Here is a 25,725-nt window from a genome sequence, read left to right on the forward strand (position 1 = left end):
AAGCTGTTTGTATGACTGAATAACAATATTCAATTAATTGATAAAAAATTTACTCTCTCCAAGATTCGAACCCAGGTAAATTTTTGCTTCCTCTAAGTAAATATCAACAATCATAGAATTTAAAATTTTAACATTACAGATTTATTCTCATTTCTCACAATATTTGTCAATTCTCATTTGATCTTCTTCTGATAGATCAAATGAGAACGAAGAATCATTCTCAATCCTTTAATCATAAAGATCTATGGTAGATTGATCATTGTTGAATGAATTTATATATTGAGTTCGAATTTTATGGAGATACAAAAAATCAATTTTTAAATTCATATATTTTTTTATAACAAATTCACACTATTCTATATAAAGTTCATACGGTAATCCCTCCGTCTAATTGATCTTGTCCTGTTTTTCTTTTTGGGTTGTCCCGTTAATATTGTCATGTTTTTATATTTGATAATGATTTTACACTACAAATAATATGGACCCCACACCTTTACACATTTTTACTACTCCCTCCGTCCCAGCCCAATAGGCTCGTTTTCCTTTTTGGGATGTCCCACTCCAATAGGCCCAGTCCAAAATTGGAAATAATTAGGGCTCTAATTGAAATTATAACTACTTAATTAAAGGGGATATACACCCCTAATTAAAATAAAAACTCTCCCGGCCGCTTTTCCTTCTCCCCTCTTCCACCTTTTCCATTCTCAACGATGAGCGCCACCGCTTCTGCCATGCTCCTTCTTCCCTCTCCCGGCCATGGCGGTCTTCTCCTCCACCAGATCTCGGAACCTCTGCCAAACTACCTCCTCTCCACCCGTCTTCTTTAGCGGTCTTCTTCTACCTCCGCCGCCGTATTCTCAACGCAGTCTTCTTCCACCTCTGTCGTCGTCTCCACCGCGTGCTACCGTCTCCACCTTCCATCGCGTCCTCCGTCTCCGCCCTCCATCGCGTGTACCGCCTCCACCGCCTCTATTCTCCACCTTCTCCACCTCGTCTACGGTCTCCATCACCGACGTCCACCTCGTACATCGGGATCCCCAGATCTGGTGAAGGAGACGATGTGGTGGCTGCAGATCTGAAGAAGAATCTGCAGATCTTCTTGATTTTCAAGTTGCCTCCTCTCCAGATCTTCTTGATTTTTAAGTTCTTTGATTTTTTAAGTTCTTGATTTTGAAGGAGACGATGCGGTGGCTGCAGATCCCTAATTAATTTGTTGTTGTTGAAACGATACGATGAGTTCTTCATAATTTGTTGTTGTTGAAACGATAAGATGAGTAATTCATTGTGAAACGATAAGATGAATTTTTTTGTTCTTGAATTTCTGCATTGTTGAATTCATTGTGTTTGATTCCTCTAATTAATTTCCAGATTTTCCCCTAATTAATTCGTGTGCAGTAAATTGCAAATATGATTAAGGAAAAATAAGGGAACATTTAAATACTTAATTATTGGTGGACCACACCATTTATCTATTAAAAATGAGTTTCTTAATCTCCGTGCCGAAATGAACTGGGCCTATTGGCTTGGGACGGAGGGAGTACATTAATTATACTCTCCTTAATAATTGTGCTAAAAAAAATGGGACAAGCCTAATGAAACGAGGGAGTAATTTATGTACATTACTCCCTCTGTCCCAATAAAAGTGGCCACATTTCCTTTTTGGGTGTCCCATTAAAAGTGACTACTTTCTAAAAATGGCAAAAGTTTACTTTAATTAAGTCAACAATTACTCACTAATTTGGTCAACAATTGTAGGCCACTTTCTAAAAATGTCAAAATTACTCACTAATTTGGTCAACAATTGTAGGTCACTTTTTAAAAATTACTCACTAATTTTGGTGGGTCACGCTCAATTAAAACATAACAATCTCCTTCTTAATCTCCGTGCCCAAAAAAAAGTGGCCACTTTTATTGGGACGGAGGGAGTAATTTTTTTTAAAAAGATTGCAATGTAACCCTTCTATATATATATATCCCAAAGAATTAAGGATATTGAAAATGAATATGAATAGAATGGATGTGTCGAGGTGAAAGAACAGCACAATATTGTTCACACATTTTGCTGGCACGGCTTGCCACAGTTGCCTAAAATCTTGTTTTCTTCGAATGAAGTATAATAATTATCACAAGAAAATAGCACAACATAAACTTCAATACTAGCCTTGAAAAAGCGCGCCTTGTGGTGTAGGGATGTCAACAGCTCCATTAATCATTCTAACTAGTATTTAGGATTTCTTTGATACACGGTATGAAATAAAGTGTTAAGTATATTGTATATGTTTGATATGAAAAAAAGGGTAATATGCTTGACTATAATATCTTTTACTCCCTCCGTTTCCCTTCAAATGGTCCTAAATTTTTTAGCACGGAGATTAAGAAATGTGTGATAGAGGTGTAAAGTGGTGATGGGACCATCCAAAAAGTAGTGTTAAATATTTCTATAAATGGAATGGAGTCATTTGAAATGGGACAACCCAAAATAGAAATAGAGTCATTTGAAGCGGGACGGAGGAAGTATTATATATCATATTAATATTATATTTTGTAAAATATATTAAAATATCTATAAAATATAAAATGTTGTTTTATATGATTTATTAAGATTATATAAAGTTAATAATAATTATAATTAAGATTTGTATTATGTATATCACTTTCGTGGTATACAAATCAGTACAATATTTTTGGGCTTTTAGGGTCCGTTTGATTTGCAGTTTAGGATTGATTATGATTAAAATTATCTTGAAAAATTAGTGTGGATTAGTGTGGATTTATACTATTTCATGGGTGTTTGATATCATGGCTACTTAATCCTATATTGTGTTTGATATCCATAGGATTATGTTGGATTAATTATCTAATACCAAAACTATCCTCATATAATTTTAAAAATACCATGTGTGTCCACCATTACTTGGGTATTTGCATCGATATGCGTGAGGAAGGGTAGCAGAATTTTTATCAAACTTCGCAGTATTAAAGTTATCCAAGGGGGGAGGGGCAGATTATTAGTATGGGTTATTACCACAAAATAACATGGAGAAGTGGGATTAAGTAGGAGTTGACCATATTAACTGCACATGATATCAAACATCACACTAATCTGTATTAATTTAATTTATCCTACCTATAAACTCATATCAAACAGGCCCTTAATTTATAAAGGATCGTATGCATGTTTCGTATTACTTCTTATCAAACAAAATATTAGGGTGTTACAATTTTATTATACACCCTAATCACCCGTACCAAACAAGCCTCAAAGGTTATCCAAATTTCACACTTTTTTACACCTTAACCACCTTTACCTAAATTTCCGTGCCGAAAAAAGTGGACACTTGTTACATAGAGCTAAATGTTAAAATAAGACCGTAACTTTCAGTATTTTTAGAAAATATGATTATATGTTACAGAATTTGAAAATTGGGACCATAACTTTCATCACGGCCCGAAATAAGAGTGTAAATGTAAAAAATGAAAGTTATAGTTCACATTTTCAAACTCCGTAACATGTGGTTCCCATTTTCAAATTCCGTAATATATCTCTTTTGAAAACACTGAAATTTACGGTCTTGTTTTAACAATTAGCTCTGAGACGGAGGTAATAATAATAATAATAATAATAATAATAATAATAATAATAATAATAGTAGAATATTTTTATTTTAAATAAATAAATAATAAAACTATTAGTAGAACATGATTATTAAACACAACAAACTTTGGAATAGAGGAGAACCGTATTAAATAGGTCCACAAATAATAAAGCATGCACTTTCCTTTTTAATTACCTCATTAAATGTACGGGACAGAAGTGACGACGTGTAGAGAGACGATGCATGTATATATGTCACATCTAACACGCAAATTAAGTTACCGCCTAGCTGTCAAATAAATTGACTTTTATTTACAATCGTTTATCATAACAAGCAATTAGTAATCAGTTAAAATGGAATTTTCAGATTTACAAAAACCCACAAAAAAGTGTATCGCCCCACAAACATATTTTTTCGCATGTTGGAACACTTTCAAAAATATTAAACACCTCATGGCAGCAAATGCATGGTGTTAGAGATGGGCTAGCACGTGGCGACACTATCAACACCAAAATATACAAAATGAATAGAATGAGAATTTGATGTAATATTATTATTATGAGATATATATAGTCATATAGGCCTAGACTTGTGAAACGTATGGGAATTTCAAGTACTTGTTGGGACCGCATAGCCAACTAGATTTGTACTAGAAATTAAAGTCTTCAAGGAATAAACATGACTTGCTAGCTAGTCATGTCAAAAAGTAAAACTTAAAATTATGCATTTTAAGTAACTATTGAATAAATTTATCTAACTTGAAGATATATAGACAAAACAATAGCCTGCGATCTCGTTTCTAAACAGTCTTATACATAAAACTAGTATAGAATCTATATGCAAGTTTTAGATATCTTATTGTTTGAGCAAATTTTACAATTTATTTAATTAGACTAGTAATTGAACATTTCACATAATAATATTAGGGGTTATTGCCGAAAAATACTCATAGTTTATCAATTTTCTACTTTATAACATGATTTTATAATTTGACCAGAAAATACATCAATTTTAAATTTAATCACACTTACAACATGACCTCATAACTTGACCAGAAAATACACCAATTTTCAATTTAATCGCAATTATAACATGACCTTATAATTGCAATTAAATTGAAAATTTGTGTATTTTATAAACAAATTATGAAATCATATTATAAATCAGAAAATTAACAAATTATAAGTATTTTCCGATAATAAGCCCACATATTATTATTCTGAACGTTGTCATTTCAACCTTAATACATACTAGTATATAAATTAAAGGTGTCGAAAATCAAATATCACAAATTTTTAATAATAATAATTAATATATATATATGAGACAAAAGGAGTGTGGAGTTGCAGATGAGTAGCCCGGCCCCGGAGTACTCAAAGCTCATTCACACTGCAACTTTGACCCCTCAGACCAACATTAAAATACATGATGTCACACTCACACTAACAAAAATACAAACTATACTTTTATTACTAGTATAACACATGCTATCAAAGTTTCCGTCTACCTCACCATTTTTTGTATATAATTAAAATAAATATTCTATTCCTCCACTGAAAATGCACCTTTACTAATTTTCTATATTACAAAAATTTAAGTACAATCGGATTAACCCTGCATCCAAAATAGTATTATTTATAAAGTTTAGATCATAATGCAAATTGAGGTCTAAGTGAGGGTGAAACCCGATTATACGATACATCTGATTGTACCCAATACCAACTCTTTCTATATATCCGGCCCAAACTTGATAGTATGCTTCTTTCTTGAAGCTACGTCATATATACTTTCACGGTTTCACCCTCACTAAAAATATTGTTTATTCCTTTTATTTTGAATGAGTAAATAAAGAGATACTATATATAGAGAAAAATTGTGCATATACTAAGAGCATCAACAACCGTGGGTGCAATAGAAGTGGGGACCACTTCTATTGCACCCAGTTCAATAATGGTATTGCACCCACTTGGGTGCAATGGATTTAATTATAGTTTTGATATAATTTTATTTTTGCTTGAAAAGGGGCGCGTGTTGCCACCCCCTTCCATTGCACCCGGTGCGCCCAATTGCAACATCTCCATTGCTCCCGGGTGCGGCAAACGGTGGCGGGTGCAATAGGCCGGGTTCGATCCCGCTATTGCACCCACGGTTGTTGATGCTCTTATCAATATTTCCAAGTTTATTCAATGCATTTCATTCTATTGAATGCAGCTCACAAAATTTTTCTTGTTTTCATATCATATACGTCATTGTTATTATGACTAGAGAAACGTGATTCCAATTTTTGTGTATGGCACACCTATACGGCTATACCAATGTTAGTCGGTTAATCAATTTCCTTTTCTTCAATGAGAAAAATTCGTGGGCATTTATTGGTAAATCATGCAAGATGTGTAAAGTACATGAGGAAAGCTCAATGCACTGAATTCAATACTCATAACACGTCTGTGTTCAATCGTGGAACAAGTTATAACGATAAAAAAAAGAAGAAGCATACGTTAAATTGTACAAGTGATCACACATACACACACACACAAATTGTACAAGTGATCACATAATTATCGTATGGTCTTAATACGATCTGATATATTAAGACCAAATTTGAACCTAATTTATTAAAGATATGCTCGACTTGTACACAATTCCCAAATCCAAACATAATATAAATACGAATATAATATGATATTTTTTATGTTGACATGACACGATTATTATTAAAATGCGGTTTTATATAAAAGGAAAAAGAAAAAGGATCTCATGAAAGCACAAAGACGCAGACTATGAGATTGAGACTCAAAAAGAGATCAAGGAAAAACAACGAAAAAAGAACTCCCAAGCCTGAAAGGCTTCAGCACCTAACTAACTAATAAAAAGGAAAATTCATATTTGTGTGCTGCTCTTGCAACTCCATTTCATCTGCCCATCTACCGTTGGCGATATTATTCATAACCTGCATACTAGCAATTCTGCCATGATCAATGACAAAGTCTCTCGGCTTATAGCCCATTTTCACTGCGTTCCTGAGGCGATTTTTTATATTATCTTCTGAACTCTGTGGAACACGTGGACGTTCCATCCCCTTCGGAGGACGGCCCCGTCTCTTAGGCGTCGCATTGCCAGCGAGCATTTGCATGCCCTGGTTAACTTGCTCCTCTAACCTACCTAGGCGACTAGCCAAATCATCCGTCATAGTAGTGGCCGAATCCTTGCCATGATGAGAGATTCCCGCTGCCGCAATTGCATCCTCACTCCCGCTGCTTTTGTCATGAACCGAAGCCTTAATGGCCGAATTTGCGGAAGTAAGGTCAATCCCCAAAGCAACCTCAGCCGCGCTTCCATCCGGCATCTCGACCTGAATCTCCTCGTCCACCTCCACATCGCTCCCAACTTGCTGAATCTCATCCCCCTTGTCATCCGGAGCCGTCGCCGCAGCTGACAGATCAGGACTAGGGATGGCGGTGGATCTTGGACCCGGTCCAGATCCGTGGATCCAGATCCGTTTTTACGGATCTGAATCTCAATTTTTTGGACCCGACGGATCTGGATCTGGATCTCAGTTTTGAAAACGGATCTGGATCTGGATCTTAAAATTTTAGATCCGGATCCAGCCCAGATCCGACCCGTGGACCCGTTTTATTTTATATATATTTTTTATATTTTATATTTAGTTTACTAATAATATTAACTAAATTAAAAATAATAAATAAATTATATTCAAAAGAATAAAAACTAAAAGTAATTAGATAAAAATATTTTGTGTTATATTTTTCATGATGGAAATTAGATGTTATTGATTTTGTGATTTTTTTAAATTTAATTTAAAAATAGTAGATCCATGGATCTGGACTCGTGGACCCGCGGATCTGACGGATCTGGATCTGGATCCAAAATTTTCAGATCCATGAATCTGGATCTGGATCTGGTATATGAAAACGGATCTGGATCTGGTATTGGCCAGACCCGGCCCGTTGCCATCCCTAATCAGGACTAAGAGGCCGCAGCTCCTGAACCGCCGAAACCACCTGGAGTTGTTGCTGCTCTTGTTGTAATTCTTGCTCTTCCGTCGATAAAAGAGCAAAGGAGTTCCCCGGAGAACGCTGTTGCGCCCCGGCGGCCCGATCCGTAGAATCAACATGCTTCTTTCCCCTCTCAACAACCTGCCACTCTTTGTCAGGCAGTGTCTTCGGATCTGATAGTTCAGGCACGCCTGCATCAGTAGAAGAATCGATCTTAGCGGCCGGCTCTACACGTCGTTTCTTCCGACAAGTATCCTGGGCATGACCAGTTATTTTGCAACTATCGTTTCTTCCGACAAGTATCCTGGACATGACACGATTATAATATAAACTTACATGCAAGATAACAACGACACGAAAATCATAAAGCTTATAGTAGCATCAATAATAATGAATCATCTACTATTATTTTACACAACGAAATTTAATTTAGTTTCAAATCTAAAGAAATATTCTTGAACTATATTCAACAATGCAACAATACACTTCAAATTAAATTTTCAATTAATTAACTGGAGAAAAAATTTGTAAGTGTTGATTTAATGTATCATATCACTGATATTTATCTGGAGATTCACTATATATGGTGAGATTTTATATTGATTTGTAAGTGTTGATTTAATATATTCTATGACTTATATTTATCTGGAGGGGAGAAATTTTTATCTGACTTCGAATCTTGGAGGGAGCGAAAATAATTTTTTTTACACAAAATATCTCCTGTACACCTGAGTGTACGTACACCCGGGTTGACCCGTACCCAAATCCTAACCCGCATGCTAATTCAAACTTGCATCCTGACCCAAATCGTGTAAATGACATTATTCAGTTATACAAATGACACTGCTTATAATTAACACTATTCATTTATATAAATGACACTGTAACATTTTAAAATGTTATAGTGTCATTTTCAATTTTACAGTGTTGTTTAAAATATTATAGTGTCATTTACAATCTTATAGTATCAATTACATGAAGTGTCATTTATATTTCTGAATAGTGTCAGTTATACACAGTTTCATTTATAATGTTATAGTGTCATTTATACGCAGTGTCATTTGTGTAACATAATAGTGTCAATTACAGGCAGTGCCATTTGTATAATCGAATAATGTCATTTACACGATTTGAGTCAGGATGCAGGTTTTGATCAGGATGCGGGTCAGGATTTGAATACGGATCAATTCGGGTGTACCCAAGATCACCACCTCTTTTTTTTAATATCATTATTCAATTCTATATACTGTCTTATTCAACATTATATATTGCCTTATTCATTAGTTTCACGATCTTACGAAAAATAACAATATCACTGGAACCTACCGTATATATACATTAACATTTGATTTGTAACTGACTCGAACCTAAAACGATAATTGTGTGTTTTTATAGGCTTGATTCGATAACAACACAAACTCGATAAATCGACATTAACCTATTACTTTCATAATTATTTATATCAAATTATGATGTCATTTTCAAAATTGCAAGCACTACTATAAATCGCATATGTATTTAACTCCAGTTAACTAATTATAAATGTACAAATTGTTTTTTCCCCTGTCATGGGACAGAGTTAAACAGTTCCGAGCTTGTGTATTCAATTGTCATGTAAAATGGAGCGAAGTTTTCCATCCTAGATTGATAACTTTTCAATTTAGATAATTTAAATCAAAATAATACTTCATTCGTCTCACTATTAATGCCCATTACTTTTAGCACTACAAAAAAACATATCGGACACCGACGGAACAACGACGGAATTTCGACGAAGATGTTTTTAACATTTTACCGACGGAATCGTGACGGAATTATTAGCGATGGAAAATAATCCGTCGTTAAATATTATTCATTATTTTTAATTTATTTTTTAATTATTATTTTTAATTTACCGACGGAATAGCGACGGAAAATATTTCGTCGTTAAATATTATTTATTTTTTATTTTTAATTTTTTTTAAATTTTTAATTAATAATCCGTCGGTAAATATTATTAATTTTTTTGTTATTTTATTTTTTTAAATATTTTTATTATTTTTTAATTAATATTCTAATTTTTAAATTATTGAGAATATATTAAATTTATTGTTATTTTCAACAATAATATATATATGTTTTTTAACTAACTATAATATTAATATTTTTTATTATTTTAAATTCGATTGTATATTTACCGTCATTCTTTCGTCGGCACCACAAGTCTTAGATATGACTTCAGCATATTCTAAGATTATGAATAAATGATATTGTATATTAAAATAGAGTTTAAATGAATTAATAGGTGATTGTTATATCAATAATATGTGTGTTCTGTACTGGTGACCACTCGAAAAGAACTTCAAGGTTAAGCCCCGCTGGGAAGTTCGTCTTAACGTATGCAATTAAGTTCAAAATACATTAAAAATACAAAAATATTTGTGGAGAATAAAGCTAGATTGATATTTAAAAAAAAAATTATTATTTTTCGTAAAAAAAATAGCGACGGAAATGAATTCCGTCGCTAATACCGACGGTCATTTGCGTCGCTGATTTCAGGCGACGCCGGCGTCGTCGTGTACTTACCTACGGACGGTCCGTCGGTAATTAGCGACGGATGCGAAATTCCGTCGGTAATTAGCGACGGATGCGAAATTCCGTCGGTAATTTTTTACCGACCACTTTTATAGCGACACACGGCGGCCGTCGTTGATCCGTCGGTGATCGAAATTAGCGACGATTTTTTGACGATTAGTGACGAAAAATTCCGTCGCTAATCGCCCAGTTTCTTGTAGTGTAGATACAAAGATTAATAAAAATATAATTAATGTATAAAGTAAGTTGGTGAAAGATATTTAATAATTATTTTAGGCGATTATAAAGTGAGTTGAGTCCACTATTAATAGTTAAATTTTTACTAAAAAGAATATGTAACATTAGTACTAGTGGAATATCTCATATAATAACTGATACATTATTAATGAGACGAAGAAAGTATATTTTTAAAAAAAATGTAGTAAAAAATATTTTACTTTAAGATTGTATACAACATTAAAACCCTAATTTGATTAAATACAAAATAAATTTTTTAATTAAATGCAATTACTTCAATGTAATTAATAAGATATACATATAAACATAAATTCAACCAACTTTAAATATAGAAACTCTAAAATAGCATTATTAAAATGTAGATTTAATGTATTTTAAAAAATTGTTGTAAATTTTAAATTAAAAATTAATGTTTTTTTATTTTAAGTTTTATTTAAAAATTAATTTTTAAATATAAGATGAAAATATATAAAATCCCTTTACATAACTCCGATTATGGAGAGGGTGATTCTCTCTAGAGTCCCTAAGAGCATCCACAACGGGGTTCGACGAATGGGCGTGCACTCGCCTCACGCTAGCCCCTCAGCGATGCCGAGTCGGGGAGACACACACTGGGCATGGTGCTGAGATCGAACGTGAGAGGAAAGCGTGTTTTACACACCCCAATCAGAAAATGATGGCAATATAAAAAAATCACTAAAATTTTGGACAACAGAAGATGAGGCTCACTTGAGATGAGACTCGCTGATGCAGATTCGGTGGCTCAGATGAATGGGGCCTACCTGTGAGCCTGGAAGCTTGGCTCGCAAATATGGATGCTCTAAGAGGTTCTACAGTTCTACTATTGTGTATGTTTTAAGAACTTATACTATTGCGGATAATGTTAAAAAAGAGCTAAGATAATGTTTACATGCATTAGAAAAATAAAAAAACATCACATTATATTTCACAAAATCAAAATTATGTCAATTTAAAAAAAAAAAATAGCAGGTGTTACCGCGATTTTCACGGAATTAGGAAAAAAATTGAAGATATTTCAAAATATTGTAATTTAGGTAAAGGCTAGAAAACTGATAGGAGTTGAAGAAATGAAATCCAAAAATGATATTCCTTGCAAAACGGGTAGCATGAGTCGGCATTTAATGCTCTGGAGATGGGGATGTAACTGGACCTACCTACCTCCACAAATTGCTCCCACTATTAATTATCTTTTCCATCACTTTTTTGTTTTTTGTTTTTAATTATTATTATTATTATTATTATTATTATTATTATTATTATTATTATTATTATTATTATTATTATTATTATTTATTTGGCTAAACATTTTATTTCATTTTTCTGAACTTTCATGTTTCACTTTCTTTTTCAAACCATTTTTTCTCTTAGATACTCTTTGCATGTGTTTAAGCACCACAAGCAATTCACATCTACCCAAAATGACTTGCCCCTTCATTTTCTTTTTATAAAGATAGTAATTCGGATTCACTTTCGTATAAATGGGCACCCTAACGTTTCGTCCCAAAAATAGTAATTTTACTATTTTTCCTTCCAATTCTACCATAACTCTTATCTTATTTTATTGATAATATTTTTATAGTAATTTAACTTAGTGGATGCTTCCTACTTGGAGTTCATGAATATGTGTGAAATTTGTATATTGACATGTATTGAATTTTCAACTAAGAGCATCTATGTCGGTTGATTCAATGAGCTAACTCGAATCAACCGATGTTTTGAATCAATCGATGCGGAAGTACATAATTTGAGGCTTGACTTGATATATGAGCCAAGCTCATTTCTATTTAAAAAAGGCGGAGTTCCAGAAAATGCAAGAGGCGATACTAAAGGTTGTTGAACGAGCATTTGAAGTGCTTCAAGCTCGATGGAGAATCATCAGAGGTTCGACTCGACCTCGGTATATTGAGCATCTCAAAGTGATCATGATGACATGTATCATTATCCACAACATGATTGTGAAAAATGAAGGGGAATATGCTCTGAACTGGAGTGATGACGATTTGGGAAACGAACGTCTAGCGGTGGCTCATCCGATGCTACTCGATCAGCCCCACTAGCTTCGAAGAGTACGTGCAGAGAGATTCAATTATCAAAGATAGACGGATGCATACATAACTTCAACAATATTTGATCGAGCACGTTTGAACACGTTTTGAACCTCTCGGTCCTGAATAGTTATATATATGTTGGAAAATAAATTATTTAGAGTAGAAACTAGGGTGACGCAGAGTGACATAAAATCTTGAAATAGCCCAAACTGTGAATTGAATTTTTTCAAATTTAAAATGATGAATGGAAAGTTCATTCTCTAAGTATAAGTTAAAGGAATATGTTGCCGAAGTTATTACATAACAATTCGATAATAATTATGTATGGGGTTGAAATTTAGTTAGAATTACACCTGCATAAACACCTAAATTTCATGACTTCAAAATATAAAAATTAATGTAATACATGAACAATTATATTATTACATCAGGTTCATAAATTTTAGGTGTTTGTTCATGAATTTTCAATTCTGAGTAAAAATATCATTCTCATAATTTTATGTTGATAAAAAAAATAGAGGTAAAATTCCTCAAAAATCAGCTAAAAATTGAAACCATTATTTTACCAAATGAAGCACAGCGCAGTGGAAGCCCGTATAGCAAACATTCTGCATCATTTCGTTTTGAAGTTTTGACCCTGCAGTCAAAAAAGGCCAATCACTTTTACAGCGGGAGCGAGTGCACGTCACGCGCCAATAAGAATACGGGCAGCTAAAACAACAAAGGTGATTGTTCGTGGAAGAGCGCGTGACTTCTGACCCCGCTGCATTTACTGATTGTTCTGTTCCTGCATTTGGGGTAGATAGATCAACATCCAAATAAACTCACTAAATTTGCTTACAAAAACTCAAATCTCTAATTCTTTCAACAATAACATTTGGTGGATTGTTGCAGCTTATTTCGCTGATAGAGAATATGATAGAGAGAGAGTGACAGCCCATGCAAGAATCGGCGCTCTGAAATTGTTGTTTAACTTGATTCATTTTTTTACATGAAGAAGAATCTGTAGATAGATGAAATGAAATCCATGGCGACTTCTTCTTCTTCCTCATCCAAAACCTCCCTCTCCCCGCACCACCCTCCCCACTTCACTCCGGTAAGTCCTTTTCTGTCTAAAACTTGCAATTTCTTCCACAAATGCCTTAGGCGGCGCCGTTTGCGGCGTTTCCCCTTGAAAAAAAATAAAAAATACAATTAGGGCAATCGATTTTTTGATTTTTTTTTGGCAGATTGAAGAGGGGAACGAGGAGGAAGAATTCTCGCAGGGGAGGATGAGTTTCAGAGCAACTCCGGCGAGCGACTACACGGAGAAGAGAGACAGCGATTACACGCACTTTCCGACGCCGCTGAATTCCGAGAAGAGCCGGCGGAGCAGCAAGACGGCGAAGAAGCGGCAGGAAAAGGAGGAGGCGAGCGGCGTGTCGTGCAATAAGTGCAGGCCTAGCAATAGGGAGAGGTTCTCGGTTGTTCCGTTGGAGAGCAATAATGGCGGCAGGCTTTCAATGGCCAGCCCCAACGGCATTTTCAAGTCGATTCTAGCCTCTCTCGCGCTCAAGAGGAGCCCGAAGTCGTCGGGGTCCGCCGCCTCGTCGTCGTCGCGGGAGGAGCACTGGAAGATCGTGGTGGCGGAGCTCTCCAACAAGCTGATCCAGGCGAGCCGGCGCCGCGACGAGGCCGTTCTCGAAGCTTCGAAGCTCAAGTACTCCATGGCCGAGCTGGAGAAGAAGCTCAACAAGCTCGAAATCTACTGCCACAACTTGAAATCCGAGCTCGAAACCTGCACCACCAGTCATCAAAAACAGCAGCATAAATCGCCATCGCGCATCATGAATTACCAGCTCATCAAAGTTGGCGATCAGTCGAAGGTGATCGAGCATTTCCTGGTCTCGGTGTCGGAGACGCGGTCTTCAGTTCGGTTCCTGGCCCGGGCCCTGGGCCTTCAGCTCCGGCAGATGGGCCCGAAAGTCTACGACCGGATCGCGATGCTTCTGCAGCCTTACGACATCAAGATTTCCATCTCGCGGAACCCTCGGGCCCTCGTCTTCTACCTCGAGGCTCTGCTCAACCTAGCATTCTTCGAGGATTTCGAGTCCGCGGGCTTCCACAAGAGCGGGCCGAGCCCGATTCTGAACCCGATCGACCGCTGCGAGTCCAACTTCGCCATGTTCAGCAGGCTGCAGGAGCTCACGTGGGAGGAGGTCCTCAACAAAGGGACCAGGCATTTCAGTGAGGATTTCAGCAAGTTCTGTGACAGGAAAATGAGTGACATTGTGGCTCTATTGGGCTGGAATCGGGCCTGGCCCGAACCCCTCCTGCAGGCCTTCTTCGGGGCCTCCAAGACCGTCTGGCTGGTGCACCTCTTGGCTAACTCGTTGCACCCGGGCCTGCCCATTTTCCGGGTCGATAAGGGGGTTGGGTTCGACCCGGTTTACATGGAGGATATGGGTGGAGACAAGGCTAAAAAGCTCATCCCCACCATGGTTCGGATCATGGTCACTCCCGGTTTCTATGTCTTCGATAACGTGGTTAAGTGCAAGGTGCTTTGTAGGTATTATAACAACAACAACAACGACAACAAGATTAGTGTTAGCCATATCTACGATACGGGCTGCACCCCGTCCCCCTCGTAGCACGAAATTGAATCGAATTAGTCCAATATAGGGAAAAAAGTTATGTAATGTTTGTTTCAATATTTTTTTTTCTAGTGGTCATGTTACACTTTTCGATTGTGTCGATTAGTGAAAAGGTGACAATGAGCATGTTTTGAAAATGTAGGGGATACCGAGGTGGGATTATGAAGAATTAGATTTCAATGGTTAAACATTTAGCAAGTGGAAAGTTAAATACTTGGACTTATGCTATTGTTTGGAGTGTATTGACTCGTGAGTTGGTCAATTTTCTGTAGTTTTTTCTTGCAAGGTTAAGACAAGTTTGGCATGTGGGGATGTATTTATAATGTCAAGTCCTCTGCTCTGAATTGCGTACAAAATATTTGGAATCTTCACTTTATTTGTGTTTGTGCGGGTCGGGTCGGGTCGGGTCGGGTCGGGTTAACCCGGTAGGATAGAGGGGAATACTACAGTACAGCTCATTACTCGTGTACAGTATGGGAGGGCTATAGTTGTTGTCTTGCTCATTAATGTTGCCATTCTAGAGACTAAGATGTTTGTCTTTAAAATTTTGAAATGAGGCCCCTTCATAATCATGATTGATTTGTGACCATACATCATGGATCTGAGTTGTGTTGAGGTGGTTTTATTTTTTCTTCGTTTACTATTTTATTTGGATAAAGCTTTCAATGTAGGTTTTTTTGAGAATATATAAAATTTAGGGTAATTATTGTTTAAATACACCAACTTTTCTACTATTTTGAATTTTAACATGAATTTTCAATTTTTCATCAAAATACACCAACTTTCAATGATTGTCCAAATTTGACACCATCTAATTTTTGTATATTCAAAAACTGCCCCATATTCAAATTAATTGCACAGAGACCAAACTTTACCATGACTTGTGCAAAAATCCCAATTTCAGACTAATGACCCTAATGAATTTGTTCTTTTAGAATTATAAAACATACACATCACGCTCTCGCCTAAAATGGTATCAAAGCGAGTTTTTATTGATGAATTATATTATATTTAATTTATTTTATAATTAACCTATGTGTGAGGAGACTCCATTAAAAATTATGGATCCGGACAATTGTTCGAGATGTATGGTATGCAGGAATTCTCTCCAACAATTAGAGAGAGAAACTATTCGTCTACTAGGCGACCTCAACTGGAAGAATCGAGTCCTCGTAACGAATATTCGTCGAGGAGAAGATGGAAAGATTATTCGTGATATCATCACGAGTATTCAATTCTACCACAAACGCCTTATAGGAATTGCCGAGACTAGAGCAGCGATTGAACGAGCAAGAAATGACGCCCATCAGTCATACGACTAATGGAGCAAAAGGACAAGGTTGAAACAGCTTATCCAGCTTATCAAAAAATCGAGCCAAACTCTTCCGACAACGTCAACTTGCGGGAGATTCAAAGAACGGTGGAATATTATGGCAACAAGCTATATGATCTACCGATGGAGATGAGCCAAATATCACTCAAACAAGAGGAAATCTTAAAACTCTTGCGTGATATTCAGAAAAAGGTGGAGGATATCGAAAGGCGAAAACCATGTTCAGGAAAAATTCGGAATACATGGTCCAAAGACCCAACATATCCGCTACCACTTAATGCAGCGCCCAAGGAACTGCAGCCGGAGGACATAATTCAAATTGTGAAGGGAAAAAACCATGAATAACCCTGATCGAATCGGATTAGAGGATATACAAGAGTTAGCAGAATCATTTGCTAACCTAAATATGGTTGATCTAAAGATGAACCATGGGGGTGAGGTGCCCAAAGCAGAGCACCCACAAGAAGAATCATCCAGGAGAGGTGAGGCTCATGAAGAATCGAGTCATTATCAACGAACCAGAAGACGCTGGCCCAAGATGCAGGACACTTCTGTAGGGAAGGTCACACTTGAACCAATCCACCCATACAGATTGATTCTCAACCTCGATGAAGCCAGCGTTAAAGATTGGGAAGTTCTCATCGATGACTGGGCTTCAGCCATGAAAGTCGTGATTGCCACGATAGAATGTGATAAAAATGAATTTATCAAAATCTTCGACGCAAGTTTTGCTGGAATGGCAAAACAATTATGGGATAAAGCATCAACAAAGGATAAGAATGAGTTGTTCACCAAAGAATCAGCTCAAGAAATCCTTGAAAATGCCGTTCACCAGCTTAAAATCTATTTTCTTGGAATGGGTTTCTTCGAAGCATCAGGAGAAGAAAAGCGTAAAAAATATCGACAAGCACTTTACAATCTAAGATTGGTAGTGCTAGAGCCAAAGGCTCTTGATGAATTTTTGCGCCTTTATGCCCTATATATCCATATGGGGTTAGTTGATGATCAGACAGCCAGGGACTTCTTTTTCACAAAGTTTCCAAGTCCATGGAGGGAAATGCTCATCAACGAGTACGTGCCATTAGGGGAATATCCAATTGATAGTGCATCAAGAAGGATGTCTTATGTTCGCAAGAAGCTATCCGAATGGTGCCAGAAGGCGACGGACCAGAAAAACCTCACGAAATTGAGAAGGCTCAATAAAGGATCTCCATTGATGGTGAAAAATCGAGTCATTATCAACTGATGGACGTGCGTTGCAAAAGGGCATATTTCTACCAATTGCCCTGACAACGAGAAAAGAGGGATGAAGAGATTTAAATTCACACCAGATATCGAAGATGTCATCTACAACCAGGAACTGATACCCATATATCAGTTCGAAGATATATCATCTGATAAGAGTATATATGAACAAGAAGAAATTTTCAGTTCTGAAGATTCAGACATGTCTGATGGATCATCCAGAGACGAGTCAGACTAAGGAGGACGAAGTTATCCACTTTCAAAAAGAAGATCAGGAAGGATATACCAGCCATTCCCTGATCCCGCAACAAAAAATGGGGGATAAGATCAAGAACAAAACCCTGAATATACAATCATATCATGGGTTTTCAAGAGGAAGATTGGATCAGGTTATTCAAAGCTTGAGTCCATTTAAAAGGAAGCATCTTGTTTACTTCGCACAACTAGTCGAGAAATGTCGCTTCCAATAGAGTTGACAGGAAACCAAGTGGAGATCCAATTAATTCCAGCCGAAGATGTGCGGAAGGATCTCGCAAAAATGAAGACAGAAGTCGCAGCAGCGATGAAATGGATTCATATCGGAGCAATCCAGCTGGTAATCAAATCCTCACTTTCAACGGGAATTGATTTACCAATTGATATTGCAATATGCGACAAAAGGATATTACAAATACAAGAGATGCAGTGCTGGGAGCCTTCTCAGGCAATATCTATGCCAAGCAGATTATAACCGAATTATACCCACAGATCGCTTATAATCTTCAAGATACAAACTTCAGCAGAGCCCTGACACTCTATCAGGATTACAAGAGGAATGATCTGTTGACAGAAGGGAATAGACCATACTCGATTACTTATCAAGTATCGTATGCCTTATCAAATTCCCATCATACGAATTTCTTTCTGGGGAAAAATTTTATTGAGATCCTGGAAATATTCAAAGAGGTGGCCAAGGCAATTAGCCCGGATCGAGTTGAAATCCCAGCAATTAGGGAAATCGATATCCAGGTCAGAGACAAACAGGTGCTTAAGCATAATCAAAGCCTCAGATTGGGAGCACCAAGGTTGTCATTCCAAGGAGAAAGGCTTATATCAATGCCTTTGGAAAGAAATTTCTCCCATTCCTACGAGAGAAAAGCAATCCAGGAAGCACCAGTCCAAGGCATACGGGTAAAACTCAAGTGCCCAAAAGGATGGAGAAGTGTTTCCACAAGATTTGATACAACTGAAAGGAAAAATCAGTTTTCTTGCAATACGTTGTATTACTTAAGGAATTCAGAAAGTAACCGATATATCGGAATTCTGGAGATCGGAGGTTTTGAGATCGAGATCGAGGGAAAAGTCGGACAGAAAGCTGACGTCCTAATCCTAGGGCGAAATTTTCTTGACAAATATACACAATGGTCAAGGAAAGGAAGATGAATGGAGATCACAATCGGCGAAAAAAGGTTGTTGATCGAATGACAAGTCCATTCTTGATTTACATCTCAGCCGGGATGTTATATGAGAAATTCAAGGCAGAATATTTTGCTGCCTACATTGATTCAGGAGCAGGAATCTGTACAGCAAAACGGAGACGTTGAAGAAGAACTGTCTTGAATTGCAGGAAGAGATTTCTCAAAAAATATTTTGCTCTTATCAAAAGGAGTAAAACAGACGGAAATACTGATCGGCGGGGCAAGACAAACACATTGGTATAAGGTCAAGACTCCACCAATCTATTTCCATGATACGGGAGCAGATATATTATTTGGAAACAATTTTCTGCAAACCTTCAAGCGATATACACAAGACAATGAGGCCAGGAGGCTAACGTTCACAACCAACTGTGACCATAAAATCATTGTGCAGTGACTCAAGGGAGCATTTAATCGAGCCATGCCAGTTAATTTTCGCAGCAAGCGTGGTGATGATGAAGGCAGACTTTGGCATCCACAAATGAAGGACCAACGAAGGTCTAGAGATGTTTTACTCAAATGCAGAGCCGAGGGATTTCCAGACCTCTTTGAGAAAGAAACCCAAATCCTCAAAGTCTATTTAATATCACACAAAGATATTGGGGAAGAAGAACATGTGTCCTTAGTCGATGTCAAAAGGAGAATCCAGAAACGATATCATGAGGATCATTTGGCATGGTGGGACAAGAACCAGCTCAAAGCTACCTTGAAAGTTAAAACTGGAAAAGAGCATAAGTTTGTGCGGTTTAGGCCAATCCTGATGAATGCTCAAGATCAATAGGATATGAGGAGCATAATCAAGGAGCATCTTGATTTGCGATTGATCGAACCAGGGAATTCGCCTTACAGCAGTCTAGGATTTCTAGTAAGGAATCATGGGAAGATCAAACGAGGAAAACCAAGATTGGTTATTAATTACAAATGAATTAATGACATCCTTGAGTTCGATGGATATTTCATCCCAAGCAGAGAACACCTTATTAATTGCATCAGAAGTGCAAAGGTATTCTCAAAATTTGATTGCAAATCAGGGTTTTACCAGATTCGCATGAAGGAAAGAAGTAAGAAGTTCACAGCCTTCTCAACTCCACAATGACATTATGTCTGGAATGTCATGCCAATGGGTTAGCCGATGCGCCTCAGATATTCCAAATGAAGATGGATAATTTTTTTAAAGATTATTCTTCATTCATGTTTGTTTATATTGATAATATCCTTATTGCATCAAAGAACATTCATCAACATGTCAGGCATCTGGAGATATTTGCAGATGTTTGTCAACAAGAATGATTGGTGCTGTCTGAAAAGAAGGCAGTCATGGCAACCCAGAAGATGGAGTTTCTGGAAATCGAGATCGATGAGACTGGGATAATTCTGCAAGATCTTATTGTGGAAAAAGTTCAGAAATTTCCAGAGGATCTCAAGGAGAAAAAACAGCTCCAAAGCTTTCTTGGAGTTGTTAACTTTGCAGTGATGTTCATCAAAAACCTTGTAGAACATAGAAAAATCTTCAGTCCTCTACTGAAGAAAGATGTTCCATTCATATGGAAGGAGGAACATCGCGAGGGTATGAAAAAGCTAAAAGAGATTTATAAAAATCTCCCAAAGCTTTCAATACTACAGGATGGGGACGAACTAATCCTATACACCGACGCGAGTAATTTTTGGTGGGCAGCTGTTCTCACTAAGATCACTCCTTATGGAGAGGAACCATACAGATACTGTAGTGGTCTCTTTTCCGACAGTGAGGCTGTGTGATGGCACATCAACGAGAAGGATTTCTATGCAGTCAGAAAAGCGTTCAAGAAATGGCCGCTATTTTTACTTGCAAATAAATTCATTTTGAAAGTCGATAACACTATCGTTAAGGCTTTCTTAACCAAGAAAATATAATCTAAACCTGAAAATGCTAGATTACTTAGATGGCAAGCTGAATGTCAATATTATGATTTTGATATTGTCATTCTGAAATCTGATGATAATGTTCTTGCAAATTTCCTAACAAGGGATGGAGCCAACTGAGGTTGACGACGTCATTATAAACCAGAGGCAGCTTCAGGAAAACATGGAGATGCTACAACAGGAATGGCAGGAGTGTGTACTCCATGTCAAACAAGCTGGAAGGATAAAGTCGGCCGATGAAGCCAAAGTGTTTGATCGCATATGAGAATGCCTTAAGAAGATGATAAATCTTCATAAAGCTACCCAAGGACCACTCCTTCGCGCAATCAGAGAACCTCTGATTAAAGAAGGTATTACCGTACAGGGCGGATTACCTGTAGCAGGGGATTTAAGCACCCCTAGCACAAGTCCTGAGGATATGGCCTCCGAGCTGAAAACTCAAGGAAAAAATAATGTTAAGAGTTCACACCCTGAAGCGTCATGTCAACCCACCACCTCTGGGGAAAAAGAGGGAGAGATCAACCTTAGGCCAACGACAGGCAAATCTAAGGCTGATACTGACTTTATTGAAGTATCTCCAAGTTGGCAGGTTTACCAGTCCAGATGGAAGTATCTCCAAGTTGGCAGGTTTACCAGTCCAGATGGGATAAACTTAACACCAGAATCAACAAAATCAACAAATCAACAAATCGACCTTCTATCCATTTCTCATAGTTTGAAAATTAATAAATCAACAAAATCGTCCTTCTACCCATTTGACAGCAACAAATCAAAGAACTTAGAAATCAAACTCAGAGAAAGAAAATTCCAGATCTGCAACTCCACCCAAAATCAGTGATTTCAGCCACCACATCGTCTTCCTCACTAGATCTGGGAATCCCGGTGTACGAGGCGGATGGAGGTGGTGGAGACCGAAGACGCGGTGGAGACGGTGAAGATGGTGGAGGGTAGAGGCGGTGGAGACGGTAGAACGCGGTGGAGACAGAGAACGCGGTGGAGGCGACTAGGGTTTGCGTCGCTAGAGATGACGTCAGACGTTCCGGGATCTGGAGGAGGAGAAGACCACCATGACCGGGAGAAGGGAGAAGGAGAGCGACGACGATGGTGGAAATGGCGGCGGCGCTCGTCGTTGAGAGAGAGAATGGAAAAGGCGGAAGAGGGGAGAAGAACAACAGCCGAGTGAATTCCAAAATGAGAGTTTTTAGAGTTTTAATTAGGGGTGTATATCCATTAAAGTAGTTATAATTTTAATTATAGCCCTAATTATTTCTAATTTTAGACTGGGTCTATTGGAGTGGAACGTCCCAAAAATGAAAATGAGCCTATTGGAGTGGGACGGAGGGAGTACAACAATAGAAATGTTCATGTTTGTGTTTGTGTCTGAGAGAGAGAGAGAAAGAATATATATATATATATATATATATATATATATATATATATATATATAGTGTTCACTTCAATGGAAAAAAACCCCTTAGACTAAGAAGTAAGAATACATCTTACCCCTTGATTTCAACACATCCTATGCTCCAGATTTAATGGATTAACTCATTTAATTATCTAAAAAATGGTTCGATAATTGAGTTTTTAAATGTAAAAGGATATTTGAGTCATTTTGGTTCGTGAGAAATAAGGGAAGTTTAATTGTATCCCCTAATTAGCGCAACTTCTTTGTCAATGTCGATCCCTGGGATATTTCGTCGAATTTCTATATTTCCATTAGCCAAATATTTTCTTTTAACTGTTCTTGTTTCATCAACATCTGCTGTTCGGCGATTACTACACAATGATTGTTTCACAGCTCTCCGTTACAATAGGGAGAGAGAGAAACAAAGATCGTAAATCGGCCGGATACTACATCGGGAATACGACGTTGGTTACCGAAGGATGTTGCGGTTGCGGCCGTTGGTTAGGGAGATGGATAGAGTATTTCAGGTTTTCGATTCGTGATAGTGGTAACCTAAAGATGAAGGAACGACTACTTGTTGACGGCTCACGGCCTAGTGGCCGGTCGGCGCAGAAATGAGCCGGCGAAGGGAGCCCACTTAAGCTCCTGTTCGATTAGTCATTTCAACATAAAATAAGTTGAATAAAATCCCATTAAAGTTCATTACAGTAATGGATAATTTCAACAAAATATGAACCAGGTTCAACGAGACTGGAATATAAATAGTTATTTTGAATATAAATCAATCAGCCCTTAAGATTATTGTTTTATGATACAACGTTCAATAAACTGAATCAATAAGTTCGTTGCAGATTGTTATGTTGCTCGCCGAGTGGTTTTGCGATCGTCGTTTCGCGATGGTGTTCGGCCATGGAGGCTCTGGGCTTAGCCATCTATGTACGTGGAAGAATGGACTACACGATGGTGGTTTTTAGGCTCTCCGTTACAGTAGGAAGAGAGAGAAACAGAGGCCGTAAATCGGCCGATTGCTACATCGAGAATACAAACGTTGGTTTCCGAATGATGTTGCAGTCGTTGGTTGGGGAGATGGAGAGAGTATTTTGGCTTTTCAAATCGTGATAGTGGTAGCCTGAAAATGAAGGAACTGCTACGTGTTGACGGCTCACGGCCTAGTGGTCGGTCGGCCCAGAAACGAGCCGGTGAAGGGAGCCCACTTAAGCTCTTGTTCGATTAGTCATTGCAGCATAAAATAAGTTGAATAAAAACCCATTAAAGTTCATTACAATAATGGATAAGTTCAATAAAATATGAACCAAGTTCGACGAGACTAGAATATAAATAGTTATTTTGAATATAAATCAATCAACTAGTGGCAAAATTATTACCACCGTTACCTTCTCACAATCTTGAGAAGACAGATTCAGCGAATGGAAATAGCGTACCAATATACCTAGGTATGCATTGAAGTGGTTTAAAGATAGAATCTTTAATAATATCTTCCAAATTTAAAAGATTAGATTGGACGAAATTAGTTATATTAGAGATATGATTAATTGTTAAAAGTCTAAACTAACCTTCTTTTAATAAAAAACCGCCAAATATGGTGTGAGCATTCCAGCCGTTAGATCTCAAAATTTCACTGGATATGATTGCTTCTTAATTCTCACCATATTTATCCTTGTCAATTGAATCATATATATACTCCATATGATATTTCAAAACAAGAAATTTCATCAATTTTTTTAAGACTAGAAATAGAATTTGGTCAAATTAAATTTAATCATTACTTAATCTTGAACTACACAATTGAAATAAAGAAAAGATTGATAGATAAATATTATCTCATCAACCGTATAATTAATCAAATACTCAAAATCCATTATACTATCAATCATTCGAGATAAATATCCATTTAAAGTCTACAAATAATAAACATTACCAAGAAGCATATTACATTGCAACAAAATTGTCTAGTAATGATATAATTTTAAAATGAAAATAAATATATAAAATAAAAACAATTAACGCTAATAAGAGTTAAAAATAAACGATGCTTACATACCTTATGTAGCATAATATCTTTTTATATAAACATATAGTGGATTTAAAAAGAGAGACAAATAACTAAAGGTTGATGTGGTAGGATAAGGGGAAATTGACTATTCCCTTGGTTCTACGAAGCATGACCAAATTTTCTTTTGATTTGTCCCACGAAACTTGACCAGTTTCCTTGTAAGGCAAAAAAAAATGATCATTTATTTATCTTTTCATTTTTACACCTATCACACTTAACACATAAAATACCAATTTCTTAAAACTCGTGTTAAAAAGAACTTGGTCATGCTTCATGGGACGGTGAAGTATTTTTTTTTTTGATTCACTTTTCCACTCTGCTTAATAATTCCACTTTATTTTAAGTTTTTAACAATTTGAATAATGAAATTAAAAAAAAAAGAAGTGGGTGCAAAATATGGGGTGTCATACGGGTACACATAAAAGATAAATCCAACCAAAATGTCAAAAAAAAAGAAAGATAAATGAACCACTTAGCAAGCTATAGCATTTAAGGCCCGCACGGGAGATTTATGGATTTTTACCTACTAAACTAATTACTCATAATTCATAACTTTTCATTTTCATTTCTTTCATTGTTCTTTTTGGGATGATGAGGACTTAAGATCCACAATTTTAAGTTATTGACGTTGCTATAAACCTAACTCCGTCTACCCATGTAATAAATTATTATGAATATCTCATGCTAATCTTTTTTATCACAATATTTTTACAACTAATATATTTATGATGTGTTTATATTTAGGGAATTAGTATAGACAATTTCAAAATAATTATTCAGACACCTGAATTGCGATGAATTGGGATGTAAGCCCAGTGAGTCGTAAAAAGTGAAAAGGAAGAGTAGTTGTAGTTGTAGGTTGATCGATAAAAGTGCAGATGGTGTGGGTTGGGCCCAAGAGAGGTACAACACATTGCACACATGTGATGTTATGGAAAAGTTATGTAGGTGGCCCAATACTACTCTCCTTCTCTCTCTTCTTTTCTTTCTTTCTTTTTTCTTCTCTCCTTGCATTTTTAAATAAATGGCATACATTTTATACTACCTACCTATATGGTTATACTCCCTCCAGATATCTCGACACCTTTTTTTTTCAAGAAAATTTAAAAAATAATATTTTATTTGTAGGTGAAAAAATAAAAAGATGAATAAAAGATAATTTTTTTGTCAAATAAGGAAAT

At 36.7% G+C, this 25,725-nt stretch overlaps 1 protein-coding gene across 1 annotated transcript; it reads left to right on the top strand.

Annotated features, from left to right (window-relative positions):
* Positions 1-13,238: 13,238 nt before the first annotated feature.
* LOC131025836 (IRK-interacting protein) lies at positions 13,239-15,313 on the top strand. Its single transcript, XM_057955623.1, has 2 exons — positions 13,239-13,588; positions 13,722-15,313. The coding sequence occupies exons 1-2, from the start codon at positions 13,511-13,513 to the stop codon at positions 15,120-15,122; spliced, it is 1,479 nt and encodes a 492-aa protein (XP_057811606.1). The 5' UTR covers positions 13,239-13,510; the 3' UTR covers positions 15,123-15,313.
* Positions 15,314-25,725: the final 10,412 nt, after the last annotated feature.

The sequence above is a fragment of the Salvia miltiorrhiza genome, chromosome 1 (assembly GCF_028751815.1).
Source record: "Salvia miltiorrhiza cultivar Shanhuang (shh) chromosome 1, IMPLAD_Smil_shh, whole genome shotgun sequence".
Lineage (NCBI taxonomy): Eukaryota > Viridiplantae > Streptophyta > Magnoliopsida > Lamiales > Lamiaceae > Salvia > Salvia miltiorrhiza.

Coding starts and splice junctions, on each gene's coding strand:
- LOC131025836 (XM_057955623.1), top strand. CDS start 13,511: ATGAAATCCATGGCGACTTCTTCTTCTTCCTCATCCAAAACCTCCCTC. Junction 13,589..13,721: donor ACCCTCCCCACTTCACTCCG/GTAAGTCCTTTT, acceptor TTTTTTTGGCAG/ATTGAAGAGGGGAACGAGGA.